This window comes from Hevea brasiliensis, chromosome 9 (assembly GCF_030052815.1).
Source record: "Hevea brasiliensis isolate MT/VB/25A 57/8 chromosome 9, ASM3005281v1, whole genome shotgun sequence".
Lineage (NCBI taxonomy): Eukaryota > Viridiplantae > Streptophyta > Magnoliopsida > Malpighiales > Euphorbiaceae > Hevea > Hevea brasiliensis.
This window is the reverse complement of record NC_079501.1, coordinates 91234954-91254410: the sequence shown is the minus strand read 5'-3', so window position 1 is coordinate 91254410 and position 19457 is coordinate 91234954. Positions and strand designations below refer to the sequence as shown.

At 31.4% G+C, this 19457-nt stretch overlaps 1 protein-coding gene across 1 annotated transcript; it reads left to right on the top strand.

Annotated features, from left to right (window-relative positions):
* Positions 1–7: 7 nt before the first annotated feature.
* LOC110652817 (ethylene-responsive transcription factor RAP2-6-like) lies at positions 8–19147 on the top strand. Its single transcript, XM_058152500.1, has 2 exons — positions 8–661; positions 19025–19147. Exons 1-2 carry the CDS (start codon positions 29–31, stop codon positions 19145–19147), a joined length of 756 nt encoding a protein of 251 aa, XP_058008483.1. The 5' UTR covers positions 8–28.
* The last annotated feature ends 310 nt before the right edge of the window (positions 19148–19457 follow it).

The window sequence follows — 19457 nt, the reverse complement described above, 5'->3', positions numbered from 1 at the left end:
TCAAACCCGAAAGCTCATCTTAGCAACAATGGACAAGGAAGAGAGCTCATCAAAAACTCCTTCATCTCATCAAGAAAAACCTTGTAATCCAACAACCTCATCAGTACAACCTCTTGAAAATGGAGATGAGAGATCAACAAGATCAGGCATGGTCATCAATAAGCAAGTAAGAAGGTATCTTGGAGTTAGGCAAAGACCATCAGGGAGATGGGTTGCCGAAATCAAAGACTCATCGCAGAAGCTGAGGCTATGGTTAGGGACTTTCGATGCAGCAGAAGAGGCTGCCATGGCTTATGACAGTGCAGCTAGGCTTCTAAGAGGAAGAAACGCAAAGACCAACTTTCCTTACCATGGAAACACCATCGATTCCCACCAAGAAAATTGCAGGTTACTAGGAAAAAATCCAAAGTTATATCAACTTCTTCAACATGCAGTTATGAAGAACCATGCAAGATCATCTTCAGCAGCAGCAGCAGTAGCAGTAGCAGCATCTAATAAAATTCCATGGTTAGATCAAAATTTTGAGACGATGGTGGAAGAAACTATAGTTTGTTCTTCATATTCAGATCATCATCAATTGGATGGGAATAACGAGCTTTGTGGGCTATCATTTGGCAGTTCTAAAGTTTATTCTTCTGTTGTTGTTGCTCCTTCTTTTAGTGCTTCTTCTTCTTCTTCTTCTTCTTCTTCTTCTTCTTCTTCTTCTTCTTCGTTCTATCAAGGAGAACAAAACGGCTGCAAGGAGGTTTAGGATACAGATTTAATTTAATTGTAAATATTCTTTTCTTTTTTAAAAAAGATTTGTTTAATCTCCAATAAAATAAGCATAGGGTTTACAAATTTATATGTGCCTTTTTTACAATTTTGGTTTTCCAAAATCATTTGTAATTTTAACCCAATTTTTTTTTGTTGAAACTATTTAATTTTATGCAATGAAGACTTAATTTTATAATTAATTAGACAATATTAAATCAGGAAAATTATTGTTTAAATACATGAGATTCATATATTTAATAAATGAATCTCATTATATTTTATATTTTAGATTCATAATTGACCAGATTTATACAAGAAAAATTCATTGAATTATATGATAGAGTAAATTTAGTGTATTTATTTCATAAATTGTTCATTCATATCAATTGCAACAAAATTTACATCTAAAGAATAACAATTACAAGTTCATATAAATATGTATCTAATTAATTTCATTTGAGTTGTAATTTAGAATAACTGCAAATTTCAAACCTTTTGGATTTTCAAAGATTTTGAGTGTTAAACTTAGTATGACCATTATCAGCATTAGTTATTCTTAGATATATTATATTAATTAACCAATTTCAATTTTTCTCGACTTCAATATTGTCTATTTAATTTTTTTTAATTCTAATTTTCAGAATTTGAAATCCTCAAGCCTTCCTTTTCCCCTTTTTTGTGTAGGGGCATGAAACACACCTTTCATTGTGTATATATTGTTTCTTAGAAGGAAAAAGAAAATGCATTCAATACAATAAGAGGAGACCTCTTGCTTTTTTTTTTTTTTTTTTTTTCCCTTACATGTAAGATATAAGACTTTGTTTGAAATAAAAAAATTAATTAAAAATTATTCTTTAAAAAGGCTGAATATATAAATTTAGTTTTGAACTTTACTAGAAAAATCCTCTTGATGCCTTAAACTTTTAAAACATTTCAAGACACCTTAATTCTTATAAATGTCTTATGATACATTTCAATGCTTGTAAAAGTAAAACTAAGACATCTTTTGGATTTTAGTTAGTAGATCATCATGCCAGTGTGATTGTAATTTACGTTCGGTCTTAAAGATATTTTAATTCTACTTTATAAGAGTTGAGATATATTATGGGACGTTTTAAAAGTTATAAGTAATATGAAATTTTTTTAATAAAATTTAAGTATGAAATGATGCATTCGGCTATTTGAAAGGGCTACACTTTTAAGATGATATAAAAAAAATTTATTATTTTAAAATTTTTTTAATTAGAATATGTTAATTTTAAATTAAAATTTAAAAATTTTTAATAAAAATTTTTCAAATAACATTTTTCTTAAAAATAAATCAAACATTAATAGCAAATAGATTCTTATAAATGTAGTTAGGATACATTTAAGAAAAATACATGTTAAAATTTAATTGCATAAATTAATGAATATATATAATTATAAGGAGAAATTTTACAAAATATATTATGTTATCCCTCTCTATATAAATATGAATTTGGTAAGGATAGAAATCATAAAACCACCCTTCACATCGTCTTTTCCATTGCCAAATATGGTAGCTCACTTAGGGGTGTGCAAACGGTCGGTTCGGTTTCGAATCGAACCGAATTGATAAAATCAAAAATCAAAAAATTTAAAAATCGAACCAAACCGATTATTAAGAGAAAATCAAAATGAACCAAACTGATAAATATCGGTTCGGTTCGATTTTAAACCGATCAAACTGAATTTTATAAAATTTCTTATTTTCAACATTAAATCTCAATAACAAAAACATAAAAACCAAAAAAATTAGAAATCAAAACTCAAAAATCTTAGGATTTCCTTGATATATATATATATATATATATATATATATATATATATATATATATATATATATATATGTAATTTTGGTTCGGTTTGATTTTTTTTTATTTTTTATGAAAATAACCGAACCGAACCTATTAACCAAAATTATTAAAAATTATAAACCGAACCAAACCGATTAAATTTTAAAACTGAACCGATTGAACCAAATTGACTCGGTTCAGTTTTTCGATTTAAACCGAAATCTGCTCTCCCTTAACCTCACTAGAGCCAAAATTTTTAATCATTGGGACAAAAATTTTATATTCTTGCATTTATTTTTTGACAAAAACTATATTTTCTTTTATATAAAATATTGACCCATTAATAAATAAACAAATAAATAAATAAACATACTACCTTTTATTAAAAGATAATTATGTTAAAATTTCAATTTATTATATTGCCTTAAAATGAAACGTACCCTATTCAATTATATTATTTACTATAGTTTCGAGAAAAATTAATATATATATATATATATATATATATATATATATATATATATATATATATATATATATATATATATAAAATAATTCGTTTTGTAATCAGTTTTTGTAATTAATTGAAATATATTGTTATTAGTAACTGATTTATGATTTTAACTTTTTGGTAAAATAGTTAATTTTAAAAATGTATCGATTGTTATTAGCATTCGATTAAGAAATTTGTTGCTATTAACAACCGATTTAGGGATTGATTGCTTAAATAAAAAATTATTTTAATTGATTTTAAAATTTTGTAACTGATTTGTAATCGATTTCTATTTACAACTGATTTAGGGATCTGTTGCTATATTAAATAATTATTTTAATTTGCTTCAAATTTTGCAATCCATTTTTGCAACAAAATGAAATCAGTTGCTATTAACAACTGATTTTACAACCGATCAGGAATCAAAATTTCTCCCAAAAATTTTCGCCCAATTTTTTTACATTTTCTTTATTTGCAATCGATTTTAGCAGTTGATTGAAATTGATTGCTATTAACAATTTATTTTGTATCCAATTACAAATCGGTTGCAAAATTTTCCCCCAAAAAATTCTCGTCATTTTTTTTTATTCATAACTGATTTGTGAATCAGTTGCTAACAGTAATTGATTTTTGCAATCGATTGAAATAGGTTGCTATTAACAACTGACTTTACAATCGATTCGCAAGTAGTTACAAAATTTTCTCCCTAAAAAATCTTACCTAATTTTTAAAAGAAATTAGCAACCAACAATTGGTTTGTTAAAATTGATTGCTAATTTACTTATATAAATTACTACTTATTTTCTTTCCCCAATACTTTTTTTTTTCTCTTTCTTCTCTTTTTTCTCATTTTCTTCATCATGTTTTTCATTCTCATCTATTTTGTTTATCATCTTTTCCTTTATAATCTATTTTCTTCATCATTTTTTTTTCTCATATATTTTCTTCTTTGTTATCTTTTCTTTCTCATCTATTTTCTTCATCATCTTTTTCTTTATTATATTTTTTTCTTCTTCATCATCTTTTTCCTTTCTTATCTTTTTATTTAATTTGTTTTTCTTTAGCATAAAATAAAATTTGTTTACAAATATATTTTTTGTTAATAAATTTTTAGTACTATTAATTTTTAGTAATTTTTTTGTTATAATATATATATATATATAGTTTTGTTAATAGTTATTATTAGTCATTTTTTATAATATTTTTATATTAATTTTTAGTACTAATTTTTCATTAATAATTTATTATTTTAGTAATTTTTTGAAAAATTTATTTATTTGAATTTTTTATTTGTTATTTGAAAATTTTAATTTTTTTATTTCCAACTGACTTTTTGGTGGGTAAACTAGTTAAAAAAAAGCAATTGATTTACAAACAAGTTGCAAAATTATAAAATTTAATACACTAAATATTTTGCAACCGATCGGTTGCTAAATCAATTACTAGTAGTAACCGATAGTTTTTTATCAAAAGTTTTTTTTTTGTAAATTTAATTAATTTAGCAACCAATTAATTGTAGGTTGATATTTGCAACCAGTTTCATTATAACTGACTATATTGGTTGCTAAATTAATTAGCAACAAATTTTATTGAATCAACAACCGATTTGGTTGATTACTAATTCAATTTTTTTAGTGAAATATTAATAATTAACGATCAATTAAAATATATAAGAAATGTATTCATATTAAATATGAACATTTTTTACTTTAGCTCATACGTTACAGTTAAATAATTACTAATTAGAATATTTCAATTTATTTCTTCAATAAATAATTAAATAATTATAAAATTTTTGATATATTTTAGATCTAATGCTTAGTAAGTCTCATGTAACAAAATTTTTATAAATTAAGAAAATAAATTTCATTGGAGAGATTAAATAAAATTCAATGGGGCATCAAGAAAAAAATATATTTTTATATAAAATAATAAAAATTAAGAAAATTCAAGAAATTTCAGTGGTTTCCCAAGGTTTCAATTTTGGCTTAATTTACTCACTTTAATGGAGATTATTATCATTTTAATATTTGAAAATAAGGCTAATTGTAATACCTACCATTTTTTGAGGTCGGAATATATGTCCTTGACAAAATATTCTGGTGAAAAAAAAAAATTAAAAATTCACTAACAAGGGGGTGACGGTAAGATGTGAAAATATGTTTATGTATGTATATATGTGTTTTTGAGATGTTCAAAATGTATTTAAAAATGAAAATATTTTAAAGGTTTTATTTCCTAAAAGCTTTTAAATGTTTTTGGAAGAAGGAATTTCGGTAGCTGAAGGATAGATTTTCAGTAGCCAAACTTCCTTTTCTTGTTCAAATACTCTTTAGGACAGAATAGACTCTAGCACGGCAGCCAAAATTCTCTTAACAGTGAGGGTATAAGAAGAGTCAAAATCTCATTTTACTATAAAAAAACACTTAAGTTTTTTCTTCTTCTTCTCTCTCTTAACTATTGGGGCATACAAAAAGCTCATGAAGAGATTTCTTTGAGTTTTTTAAAGATCTGTAGGTGGATTCTTCCATTTAGAAGTTTGGAATAGTAGATTCAAATTTTGGAGTTTTGATTCTCTTACCTCCAAGCTCTAAGAAAATAAGCAACCTTCTTTTCTTCTTGATATAATAGATAGATCTAAGAAAATTGATGAGAGATTAGGTTTCTATAACTTCAATTAATGAAAAATTGTATTTAAGTTGAGTTTTAGGAAGTTTATGAATGTTAGGGTTAGGGTTTTGTGATTTTGTATTTAAATTGCATGTTTTGTAGTTAGAATAGCTATGTTTAAATGTTATGGGCCTTAAATGGCTAGTTCCCCTTGATGAATTGAGTAAAATCCATGTTTATGTTATTTTGGGTTTAGGGAAAACCTAGGATTTGAGTTTTTGGTTAATGTATATGGGTATTAAACATGATTTCAAGTTGTTTTAGGCCTTAGAGATGTGTATATGTGTTTGGTTTGAGTTTTGGAACTTTGGAGTGAGTTTTGAGGTTTTTGGGAGAGGGATTTTGCAAGTTTTTGACTTAGAAATTCTGGAAATTCCTAAGTTCTATTGCCCAAAATTATAAGTTTGACAGCCAAAGTATGCAATTTCTTAGAAAATCTAAAAATTTTCTAGGTTCGGTAGCCGAAATCTAACACTTTGGTAGCCATAATGGCTACTGCCCAAAATGGACACCTGATGTTCCAAAGTTCAGTAGCCGAAGCCCAAGACTCCGGCAGCCAAACTTAGTTCTACCCATTTTATTTTTCCTTTAATTTCAACATTCCAAAACCCAATTTCATGGTTTCTAAGGGCGTAAAATAATATATTTAATATGTGAATAGACTTTTAGAACCTTATATAACTCTCTAGGATATGATTTTGTAGGATTGGGCTTGAAGGACTTGGAGGGTTAAGGATCTGAGGATAATTAAATTTAAAAGTTTACATTTATTAAGATTATAATTACTTACCTCTTTTAGCCGATCAACCACCAGATACAGGGCTGCAGAACATAAGAGTTCTTTGAAAAGAGAGCCTCAGGGATAGCTTTAGCCTTTTCCTTTATGTATGATGTATGGGTAGATGGACATATAAAATGTGAATGGATAGTATTGTACTGGTAATTAAAGAAAAATGGAGTTATGTATTTTTAAGTATAATGATGTTTATGGTTATGTTAACTCTTTTGGGAGTTTATATGCTAAATCATTACGCTTTTGTTATTTTCTATGTATGTTAAGGTTCTAATTAGGAATCACTTTTATGTTAAAGACATTTATGTATGGATGAAAAGACTGAAGTGTAATGGTTTGATTATATGTATGAATGTTGATAGTACAGATGTACAAGTATATTTACAGGTTTTAGGCTTGCTACGGGTTCCAGCAGCCTTAAGCTGCCCTAATCCCTAGCACTGATAACGGCCCCTGGCTGGTTTACTACAAAGTTGGTATCAGAGCTTTAGGTTAGATGAGCAGACCTAAATGCTAGTAAAAGTTTAGAATAGAGGTAAAAAGAAGTATGTTAACTAGCACAGTTAGGGAAATACATATCCCTTAGGGTTGAGTCTTTGTATGATTACATATTGTATGTTATATGTATGCTATGATTGATGACATGTTGTGTGTTCATGTGACTCCATATGAACTTTTTATGTGCTCAACACTTCTTCTTTATTTTTAGAAATTTCAAGATGGTTCGCTAGGTTGACCAACGCTTCACCCTCTAACCCTATTGTCTGGGATAGAGTAAGCATAAATGAAAGGAAAGAATCTTCAAAAGGTCCTAGAAGGTCCTTTGAAGTCTGTAGACATGGGAAGAGTGAAAGAAGATAGTTTTATGGAAGGAAGAGATGAGTCAGAGTTTGTATCTCCTCCACAGTCAGGACCAGAGTATGGGTTTGGGTATCAATATACTCAGTAGGGAAGTTTTGGAAACCCTGGGTTTACGGGCTATCCCCAATATCCCTCTTTAATGTCCTACCCACTTTATTTCCCACCATTTAACCCATATCTCATGTACCCTCCAGAATAGTACCCCCAAAGTTCTTTAACCATCATGAGAACTCAAAATTCCATGGAGGGAGTTATAAGAGAACAAGTACCACCACCACCTCCTACAATTCCTATAGTTTCCACACAAGAGACTAGGATAAGTAGTCAAAATAAAGCAAAGATAATAGACTACTTAAAGCTAGATGTTCCTAAGTATAAGGAAGGAAATGATCCTTTCAAGTATATTAAGGGGGTCAAATGATAGCCGATGAATTGGACTCCAGTGATAGTAGGGCCATTCAGATGGCCACCTTTATTTTGAGATGTAAGAAGGTAAAGGAATGGTACAAGTCTTATGTTGTTGACAGGGTTGACAATATGACCTAGTCTCAATTTATGGTAAAGTTTACCAATTAGGCTTTCTTAGAAAGCTCTAGGGAACTGAAAGTGGTGAAGTTTGAGTAGTTGAGACAAACTACTAATATGAGTGTTGATGAGTATACAGATAACTTTATTAATCTTTTGTGGTATGCGGGGCAGGATTATGATATGGATAAGAAGAAAGCAAAGAGGTATACCCAGAGGTTGCACTCCAGATATTCCTTATTGATTTTGGCTGCAGAAATCCATAATTTCCATTTTATCATAGATGTTGCAAGAAAGATGGAAGCTAAGGCTATCATTGAAGCGAGTCTAGAATTAAAAAGTACAAAAGTCAATCAATCCGTAAGGCTACTAATGTAGGGAGGTTCAGTTACTTAACTAAAACTATTTTCTCATTCGAAACCAAGAAAGATAAAGGAAGAAAGTTTGGCAAGAAGTAGAAGAAGAATAAGTTCTAGAGTATAATCAAGTCAGACCTTGGGGTGGGAAGCCAATCTGGTTTGGGATCAGATACCTCTGGTTGTGTTAGATGTGGGAAGTCTCATCAAGGAGTTTGCAAGTTTGGAACCTCCCAAAGCTACAGGTGTGGTCAGGAGGGACACATGTCTAGGGAGTGTCCCAATATAAAAAAGGTGGCTTCATAGTAGTAGATTGGGTCAAGTGGTATGGCTTAACTAGCAATGAGATAGATTTTTGTGGGTCCTTCATTAGGAAGGGGATAGGGTAGAGGACGAGATTCTTCTTCCTTTATGGTAGGCTTACAAGGGAGGGGTTCAACGACACTAGCTTGAATCCGTACATTCTACTGTTTCGATGACTAACGTCTATTCTGACAGTCAGGATATTTGAAACTATACTTAAACTAGGGTGAGGAGACATAAATTGACTGAATAAAGACCAAGTAAAATTAAGGATAAATAAAAGAAATGAAGTGTAAATAGGTTAAAGGAGCCGAAGTCCCGGCGATGGGTAATCTTAATGGGAAGCCACTGTAAATGCAGTTGCCAACCCCAGACTCATGGGGAAACCCTGTGAAATAATTATTTGGGTCTTAATTGAAGGATTTATGAGGTTTAAATGATAATAAAAATGTCAAAGGAATCCAAGGAAATAAAGACAATTATAACTCAATGAATACAACGAAGGGTATTTTGGTTATTTCACCTTCAGTATTGAATCTTGACCTAAACTCAATCAAAATGAAAGAGAATAAAACCTTAAAAATAAATTAAAATCATGAATTTGTGTAATGGAAAAGGGAAAGAGGAGAAAAGAAAAAAATATAAATATAAATGAATAATGACATAAGCATGATGTCAAAATAACATCATTAAAATTATAACCAATTAAATTTAGACAACTACATATAAATAGAGATAAAATCAAGTAATGGAAAAAAAAGAAAGAAATGATCATCTTCTTCCCTTGGAAGCCCATGGCCGAACCATTCCCTTAGAGAGCTTTCACCATTTTTCTTTCTTCTAGCTTGATTTCCCTCCCTTTTTCACACCAAAATCAATACTTCCCTTCACTAAAAATTACTCCTACACCTTGAGGAAGTATTTGGCAGCCAAGAAATTGAAGGAAAAGTGAAATTTAAAGCTTGCAAAAATCACCTAGTAAGGTTAGTGCACTATATAAGCTATCTTCTTTCTTTAAGTGTTGTAAGCATGAGGAAATGAGTTAGTATAACATGAAAATTAAAGAAAATGATGAGTATGTGAGGAATTGAATTTTTGGCAGCCATGAGAAAACTTGGGAATTTATGATTTTTTATGGAATTAACTTGTCTAGTAGTGTCCTTGATGAGTTTACATGTGGTAGAAATTGATTTACATGTGTTATGCATGAATTGAGAATTTGAAGTAAGGGTTTTGATCCAAAAATTAGGGTTTTGTGAATTGATGCGTAATTGATGCTGTTGAAGTTGATTATTGACTATTTGAAGTGCAATGAATTTGATGAAGTCTAGGAGTTGGGTGAAATTAATATTGGGAGTGTTGATTTCTTGTGCAAGATTCTGGACATATGAGTCCAGCAAGGTTGTATAGCCATAAGTAGAGTCACATTGCTCCAATTAGTGTGAGTCCAATTAGAGATGAAACCTAGGACATAAAGCTATATTTTTCATGTGGAGACCCTGCCCAGAAATTGAACCTAAAATGACCTAAAGTTGGCTTGAATCCGGGTAACTATAGGCTGAACCTGGAAAAATGATCATATGAACAGTAAATATTCAAATGGCCATAACTTATGCTAGGAAGGTCAAAATGACCTGATTCTTAAACCATTGGAAAGGTTGGACATAGGAGCACATTTTTCATGCAGAACACAGAGCCCAATTCTGCCTCTAACCCAACCAAATTGCTAGAAAAAATTAGGTCAACAATTCTGACCATAACTAAAATTGCCCTGAAATTCTAGACTTGGACCTGCCTGACCAGTTTTGGTAAAAATGCCATAACTTGGTCCACAAAACTGTAAATGTAGTGAAACTAAAGCAAAAAATTTTATAAGACCTAGAACTACAATTTTGGTATTTTGACTAAAACCCAGAACCTAATGGAACTTGGTCAGTTGGCTAGGACAAATCAATATGCCAAATCCTGAAATTGAACTAAATAGCCACTTGACCCCAAAATAGTATTTTTATCATATCTCCCATTAGGAAACTCCAATTGGGATGAGTCAAACTGTTCTGGAAACCTAAGAAATAGGGATCTAACTTAGATTCAGGAACCTTCCTCAAATTTTGAATGTTAGGACCCTAAAATGGGAATAAAAAACATTGACCTGATCCTGAAATCCTGAAGGCACAGGGTTCAGGAGTTCAGGTCAATTAATTGGATATAACTCACTCTACATAACCTAAAAAATTATGATTATTGAACTTGAGTGACCCTAAGACATAGGGTAATAATTCATATGAAGAACATTAGGCCTAAAATTGACTGTAGCATGCCTAAATGACTAGATAAAGGTGGACTCCAGAATCTGCATGGTTCTGGAACCAGAAAGAGGCAATGAACCAGTTTTGTTAATCTTACCATAAGTTGAGTTCTAAAACTCCAAATGACATGATTCAAAAAGGAAAACAAAGATAAGACATAGAGGAACAACTTCTATGAAGGAAGTGTGGCCAAACAGAGTGTATAACTTGATCAAATTGCTAGATGAAATTAAGATACCTATTTTGGATTCATGAAATCCTTTACAAAATAACTTAAGTTGTAAATGTTATTCACCCTACGTGGGTTGATGAACACATATGTGATGTCATTATGTATTTGGGACTTATGTTCCAATTACAAGTAACATGAAAATGCTATGAAACACAAATAGTGTATAACATGAAATAATGAAACTATAAGTGCTTAAAATTTTCTAATTTGCCTAAAGTATACCTAGACTTATGTATATAGCATGGATCGATTGGTATACCAATTAGGGACTACAGATTGCGGTACTGCTTACATTAATGATCATTGACAGACAACATATGTCTGATATGGGTACTCAACAGGCTTTATATTTGCCCGTTGGCCCTTGTGCCTATTATAATTTCTGGCTTTATGCTTGCCCATTGGCCTTGTGCCTGACATGACCGATGTATACATGATAGATATATGGATGTCTAATTAGTATACTCCTATGTATCCAGTCTGTTATAGGTTACTTGGGCACTGATATGAATTTAATAAGACTGAATATGAGATAAATGAGCAGAAAAGATCCCGATATATTTATTAGCTCCCAAAGTTAAATAAATATGTAAATGACTAAAAATTTATAAAATTATACATGAAATAATTACTTTAATTATTTAGTTATTTTTACTTCAATATATGCGCTACTAAGCAATTTGCTTAGCGCGTTGGTTTTACCACGTGTAGATACAGGAGACCACCAGCAGCAACAATAAGGCTTAGATAGGATTTTTATCAGATCTGCTATAGTGTGGACATCACCTCAACAGTCCATATTTGGTAGGGCCCATGTTTGTTTAGATTTTATATTTTGTTCTTTGTATATAAGTAAATGATGTAAATCATTTTGAGATTGTAAATAATTTGTAAAATTATTGTATATAAATTTTACATGAATGAATGAAATATATTTTATTGAAAATTTTATGAGCAATGATGTGATGAGAATTATGATGATATATGATGATATGGTATGACATATGGAAATATGAAATGGATATGAACTGTTTTAACGGGTGAATAGTGAAACCCGTCATACGCTAATAAAACAGAGTAGACTTTGTCCGGGTCTCCATAAAAATGAAATGTGACACAAAAAAAAAAAATTCAACGCATGGGATAATACAAATAAATGAAATTTAAATTAATACAGTATAAGAAAAGATGAGATAGGGTGCACCAGCACCGAATGTGTAATACCCCTAATTTTTAAATTAATTATTTTATAGATAAATATTAATATTTTATTTTATTTAAAATTTGAAAAATTATTTGAAATTTTCCAAATTTTAAAAATCGGATTTGATTTGTCGAAAATGCAAAACTTCGATGATTTTTAAAAATTAATTTAAAGACCACATGATAAAACTAAAAATATATTTAGACTCTACAAAATTTTTTGAGTTTTCTGAAATTTTTTGAAATTTTTGGGCCTCATTTTTAGTCCCAAGACGGAGTAAAAATTCAATTTCGGGTATTCTAAATCGAACCGGTTGAATCAAACGGGACCGGGTTGGACCGATCGAATCGAACCAGCCCTTTTCTTTTTCTTTCCTTCTCCCTGGTTCGTCCCGACTCCCTCTCTTCCCTTCCCGTTTTCTCTCTCCTCTCTCCTCCCCACTGCCGGGTGCCGCCACCCAGCCCTTTCCCTCACACCGACGACCACCCTGGTACCCTCCCCCTTGTCGGCCACTGCCTAGAATCACAGGAAAACGTGCCCCAAAACTCCTGTTCGTGCAACATGCTGCTTCGTCTTCCCAGCCAAAATCCGGTAGATCCAGCCACCGATTGGACCGTGTCTTGTCACAAAACCCATCTACACCTTAAGAGCTTTCCATAGACACCAAGAATACAAAAATCCATCAAGCGGTTTGTCCAATTTTTGTTCAGGAAGTTTTAGCCTATTTTGATTTTGGGGCTAAATTTCTCACAAACCATGAACCCCACGAAAAATCCGAAAGTATCGGAGTGCTCCCCTCGACAAGAGCTTCGCGGCAATACCCATTTCAAATTTTTTTGACACCATTTTTTGAAAGGTCCTACGAAACTTCACAGTATTTTTCTGAGTACTAAATGAGCTTAATAAATTCCATAAAAATTATGTACTAACCTCCGTGTTGTGGGCTTCGCGTAGGTACAATCAATTCACCAAAATTCAATAGTTGCTCCAGTCTATAATTTCGAGTCGGGCGGACAGACTACAGGGAAAGCTTCAGAATTGGGTCCAAATTATAGGTAAACCCACCATTTTCAGACGTTTCGAACGCGTCCCCAAGGTCGAAATTGACATAGGTAAACCCGAACCCTTATTTTTCTTAATTATCTAGTGCCTGATTTCGATTAAAAATCTATAAAATATTCGTGGTAGGTTAGAAAATTATAATTCCTTTTGCATTAGCTTAATAATATTGGTAAGGACTGCAAGACAAAATTTTAAAATTTTTAGAGCTCCTTTGAGTAGTTTTTTCAAAAGGGTTAGTTATAGGGACTAAACTGTAATTTTTCAAATTGTGATGGTTGACTGTTTGGATAGGCCCAGGAGGGGATATGTAATGTTATTGAGTTGTGATTGTGTGATTTTTGGATATAGAAGTGCATTTTGAACCCTTTTGCAGATTGGGTAGGTTTTAGGTATAGGGGAGACTCTGTCGGATTTTCGGCACGACTTTGGGTGTCTTTGATTCTTTTTAAGCTTGTATTAGTCAAACATATTAAATAATTGTAATAAAATTATCAGGTAAACCGAGACAGCCTTCCTTCTCCTCCCAGCCGCCACAATGACCTCAGTTCACGTTTGTGAGTAAAATATTGATTTTAATTATAATTTCAATATTATTATATGTTCAGGCATGCTCATGCATCACATATAATTATTTATCTATGTAGTTAAACACTAGGCATGTTTTATATTGCATTCTTAATTGATGATATTGTAACACCCCTATATTCATTAGTTCTGTACATTCCACTATTCCAATGACTAGTGTCTGTCCGGACAATCAGGATGTTCAGAACCATATTTAAGTCATCTAGAAAAGCTATGAACAAAAATTAATAGCAATTATATGAAGATGAAATGGAAATAAGAAAAATAAAGCATGATGGGTTAAATGAGCCGAGGCCACAACGATGAGTAATAGAACCAGAAAGTGACTGTGAGGTCAGTCGCTGCCCTATTTTGGAGTGGGACCCTATGGAACCCCAGGTCTAAGTATTATTGTGAAGCTAATGGTATTATGAAAACCATAGAAAAGAATAGAGAACCAGCTCAAATAATTGAATTAGAGTTCATGAAGCAATCTAGTACTATTAGAAAATTGATCAGACCAGATAAGGGACATTTTGGTCAATTCACTCTTAGAGGTAAATTTTGACCTACATGTCCGTTAAAATGTAGAAAATTAAAATATTGAAAAATGATTAAAAATGTAGAGATGTGTAGTAGAAAGAAAATGAAAGAAAGGAAATTTCAAATTATAATGGATTATGACATCACTAGGATGATGTAATCATGATCAAATTAAAATTTTAATTTCTAAATCACAAAAATTGTAGATAAATATCAAAATAAGAAGACAAAAAGGATTGTCTTCTTCATTTAGATGGCCAGCTCACTTCCATAAACCCACTCCCTCCATTGTTGCATTTGAAACCTTGAATTCTCTTCCCAAATCCCATAGTTACTAAAACAAAAACTTGATTTTAGACCTTGGTAGAGCTATTGGCAACAAAAAGAAGAAGAAAGAAAGGAGATTTGAAGAAGTAGGAAATTCACAAATTAAGGTATGTTATCTCCCTAACCTAAATAAATATGTATGCATGAATTTGCATTTAGATATGAGAAAATAACTCAGGAAATTGAAGAATTGTGCATAAATCTTAAAGTTGAATTTCAGCCAGCCATGGGGGAAGTATAATTTGAGGTGATTTGATGAAATTGAACATGTAATTTAGCTTAAATGAGACTATGAACATGAAATAGGTGATAAATGGCATAGAAATTATATAGGTGTATGAAATTGGCAAGACAAGAATTAGGGTTTTAATTGGAAATTGGGAATTTTGAGAATTAGTAACCAATTGATGTTTTGATGCCCAATTTTGATCATTTAGAGTGTTTTGAATTGTGAATTGATGATTGGAATTGAGTTGAGTTGAGGATGTGGAATTGTTGAATTCTGGACAGCCTGACCTCTGTCCACTTAGGAGGTTATAAGTTGAATTGTATGTCTCCAATTGATATGAGGCTAATTGGAGATAAAATTAGGGTCATAATGCTACATTTTTTATGAAGAAACCTTGCCCAAAAACTGACCATAAGTTAGTTTAAAATTAGGGTGAATCCGGATTTGGTACCCTATTGCTGGACAGAATTGATCATATGAACAGTACATGTTCAAATGGTCATAACTTTGTGTAGAGAGATCCAAATGACTTGATTTTTAAGCCATTGGAAAGCTTAGACATAGTAGAACATTTCTTATGAAGAACACATAACCCAGATCTGACTCTAACCAAACCACATCGCTAGTACAAATTAGGTCATCAAAACTGCTAGAACTAGAATTTGCCTAGAATTCTGGAAAATGACCAATTCGGCCAGCCTTAATGAAAATGGCATAACTTGAGCTACAAAATTCCAAATGGAGTGATTCAAAAAGGAAATTAAAGCTAAGATAGTAAAGAACAACTTTGATGAAGAAAAGTTGACCAAATTTCTACTGTAGATAGGTTCAATGGAACAGTAATCCTAAGTGACCAAAACTGAAATTTTAGCATTTCTCTTAGGGAGTTTTGAATTTCAAGTGGTAACCAATGCCAATAAATGTAAGACCCAAAATGTGGTATATTGGTATAATTGGAACTAGTATACCTATTATGTATGAAAAAATCAATATTTTACCTAATTAGTTAAATGAATAGTAACCATCATAGCCATAAATATAAAGAACCCAACCTTAGGAGATTTTATGGGTAAAATTAAATATGCAAAGATTAATTAGGGGATTAATTATTAGAAATGGTATGGAGGGATATTGAAACACTTTAAAATTATATGTTTCAGTTGGAAAGAAGCCATACAAGGAAGAAGAAAAAATTGGAATAAATCAAGACAACAAACGAGGTTTGTGCACAACTAGTCTTTAATTTATAAATGTTTTACATAATTTGAATGATTAAATGATTTTATTTCTTCATGATTTATGTTTATCAAGTTATGATTTTATTCCAGCATTTATTGAATATTGTTGTGGGTTAAATGACTTTGATTTTGGGAAATTGTGATTGAAATGGGATTTGCATGGAAAATGGAAATTGTAATTTAAATTGTGATTTGCATGAAAAATATTGATTACTGATATTGGCATGGAAATGAACTTATATTGTGATTTATGCTCACAAAAAGGGCAATAAATTTTATGACGTTATTTTATATCTCACTACTAATGCTCGACATGATTATTACCCGTCCCTCATTTGTTGAGGAGACACTGGTGTTAGCTTTATTTTGATTACCATGGTACATGTACATTGATGATTTGATCTTCCTCATATAAGAGGTTAGATCTAAGTTGAAGATGACCCTTTCGGAATTTAATTTGTTATGGTATTAAGGATGAAATGTGCACGATTCGATCTCCCCTATCATAGGGAGTGAGAATAACTTCGAAGATGGCCCTTATGGATTAGTCTTGCATTAAGTTAGTGAGAAGAAGAATGGATTTGAAAGTGAGCAATCGTGTTTTTCAAGTGATATCTTATACACAAATAATTTAAAAGAGATTAGTTATTTTAGTTGGTTTATATTTTATTATGTTTTTCCCTATTTAGTGAAATTGAATATTTATTTCCATAAATTGATGGGAATATTTCAAATATCAATTTATGATTTGTTAAATTGTAATTATTGATCAATGTCATTTAAACAAATAATTTACATTATTGGAAGAATTGATTTTTATTTTATGAATTATGATGAAATTAAATATTTCCAAATTCTTTGCTATGATTTGGTCAATGTATAGTGTATTACATTTGAAATTATTAATTGTGCACCACTGAGTTCACCGCTCAGTGATAGCATTGTATGCTATCGCAGGTGAAAAGAATGATAGAGCAACTGAGTGAGATCACTTGAAGCATGCCTTGAAGACAGATTGGGATTAATTTTGAGTATATTGTAGGTATACCATTAGACATTAGATTTTGATGTAAGTATATAATTATGTGTATATAAGTACGTTTAAGCAGTTGTACAAAAACTCTTGTAATATTATTTTGGTATGCAATCAAATATAGATTATTGTAATATTATCTGGAAATTTTAATTACCTGTATATTTTTGTAAAATAAATTTTATTACCCCAATGAATGCAGTACTTAAATTTCTTTCTGAATTTTGTAATTAATGAATTACTTCCTTTATGATGAGTTTTGTTAAAAAGGAATTGAGTTGATTGCTGGAAAGGATTTATTAATTGTTGAGATTGGATTGGGAGATTTTTGTAAATTGTTTTTGCTCGTAAATTAAAGAATTGTTTTCACCCATTTTTAGCCGTAACCACGCGAATTTTTCGCAAAAATTTTAAAAATGCCAAATTATTACTAAATAAGTTTTATGACACATCCTTGAGATGAAAACATTCAAGATAAATTTTTTATCACCATACTAAATTTGAAAATACATTTATTTTGTTAAAATCCCTCGTAGTATATTTAATAGATTATCAATAGACGAAGTTTGATAATTTATTAGATATACTACGGGATTATGTCATACCTTATAGAGGGGTAGGGTGTGACAGATATGCTATGGATGTTGTTTTATAGTAATTTGAAGCAGCGTGCGTACATGCGTTGGCGTGCGTGTAGTGTGTGGTATTGGGTATGGATAAGACGGGTAGACGCGGCTGGAGCTTGACTCGCTGGGACCCGATCTTTTATGGATAAGTCGGGGTAGGCACGGCTCAAGATGATCTCGCTAGCCCCCGCATTTAGTTTATTAAGCGAAAGTTTGGCTTGAGAGACACTCGCTGGCAGATGTTAAATTAAGAGGGATGTATAGGGGATCAGCTCCCATATATTTACTGTTTGAATAATATATGGGTGTGTGAGTGCTCCAGATTACCTTTTTGTTGTTATTATGTGCTTGGTATGAAAATTTTGATGATGTTGTATTCCACTCTTTAGGATGTATTAGCTTTAGATAGCTATAGAAATTGTAGTTAAAATCGGTGTTTTACTCTCTGAGTCAAACGCTCACTCCTATTCACCTTATTTTTCCAGGATACAGGAGATTTCTTGTTGAGTTCTAACCTGCCTCTCTCCCTCGCAGGTCATCTATTAATGTCTGTAATGTTTTGTATAATTTTATTAACTCTAGAATTCCACATGTGTTAGAAATACTTATTTGATTTGGGTCTATATTATAATTGATATGTTGGACCTGTAAACTTATTAAATACATGTATGATTGGACTGGATGAGGGAGCCGAGCTCCCATTTAATTTTTATGACATTATGAGTATGTGGAGGGTGAGCTGAGCTCTCTAAATTGTTATATATTGTATTTACAGGTCGTGCGAGTCAAAAACTCCCCATTGTATGGTCCATATTATGGCTGGACTCTGTCCACTTGAATTCTTGAATTAGGCCTAAAATGGGCTTTAGGATTGGATTAAAGAATAGTTAGGCTTACTACGGGCCTCGGGGACTTTAGGTCGGCCCAGGTCATAGTGCCGATCTAGCCCATAGGTTGGGTCGTGATAGAGTGTGTCCCATGGCTTCTGGCTTCTCCTGGTTTTGTTGGTTTTTGGCTTGCTTTTAATGTGCTAGGGGATGAAAGACTAGTTTTGTAACTTCTATTTTGCCATGCATGTTCCAGTTGAGCTTCTTGGAGCTTTTGAAGCCTACCCATGGTTATCGTGTGAACGACATTGCACTCCTGCATGAAGGAGCTTTTGTAGATCTGGGTCAGTTTTCTGGCTTGCTGGCTAGGTTTTTCTGATGGGGTTGAAGCCTTTTACTATTGTAAGCTTGCTAGGTTGTTCGGTGAGCTATAGACTTTGTTCTCATATATGTTGGGTTCTTGCTAGGTGCCATTTTTTAGGCTTGGGGTGCCCTTTTATGTATTGAAAGCATATTCTCAATGAATTTTTTCTACCTTTGAGAAAAAAAAAAAACTAAAAAAAAAAAGCACACAACTTTTGCTTTTTGTTTAGTTTTAATTTTGCTGCCAAATTCAAGGGGTATGTTGGCATTTATTCCTTGTTGATACTCTTATTCAACTTTCTTACATCCCAAACACACTTAATTAT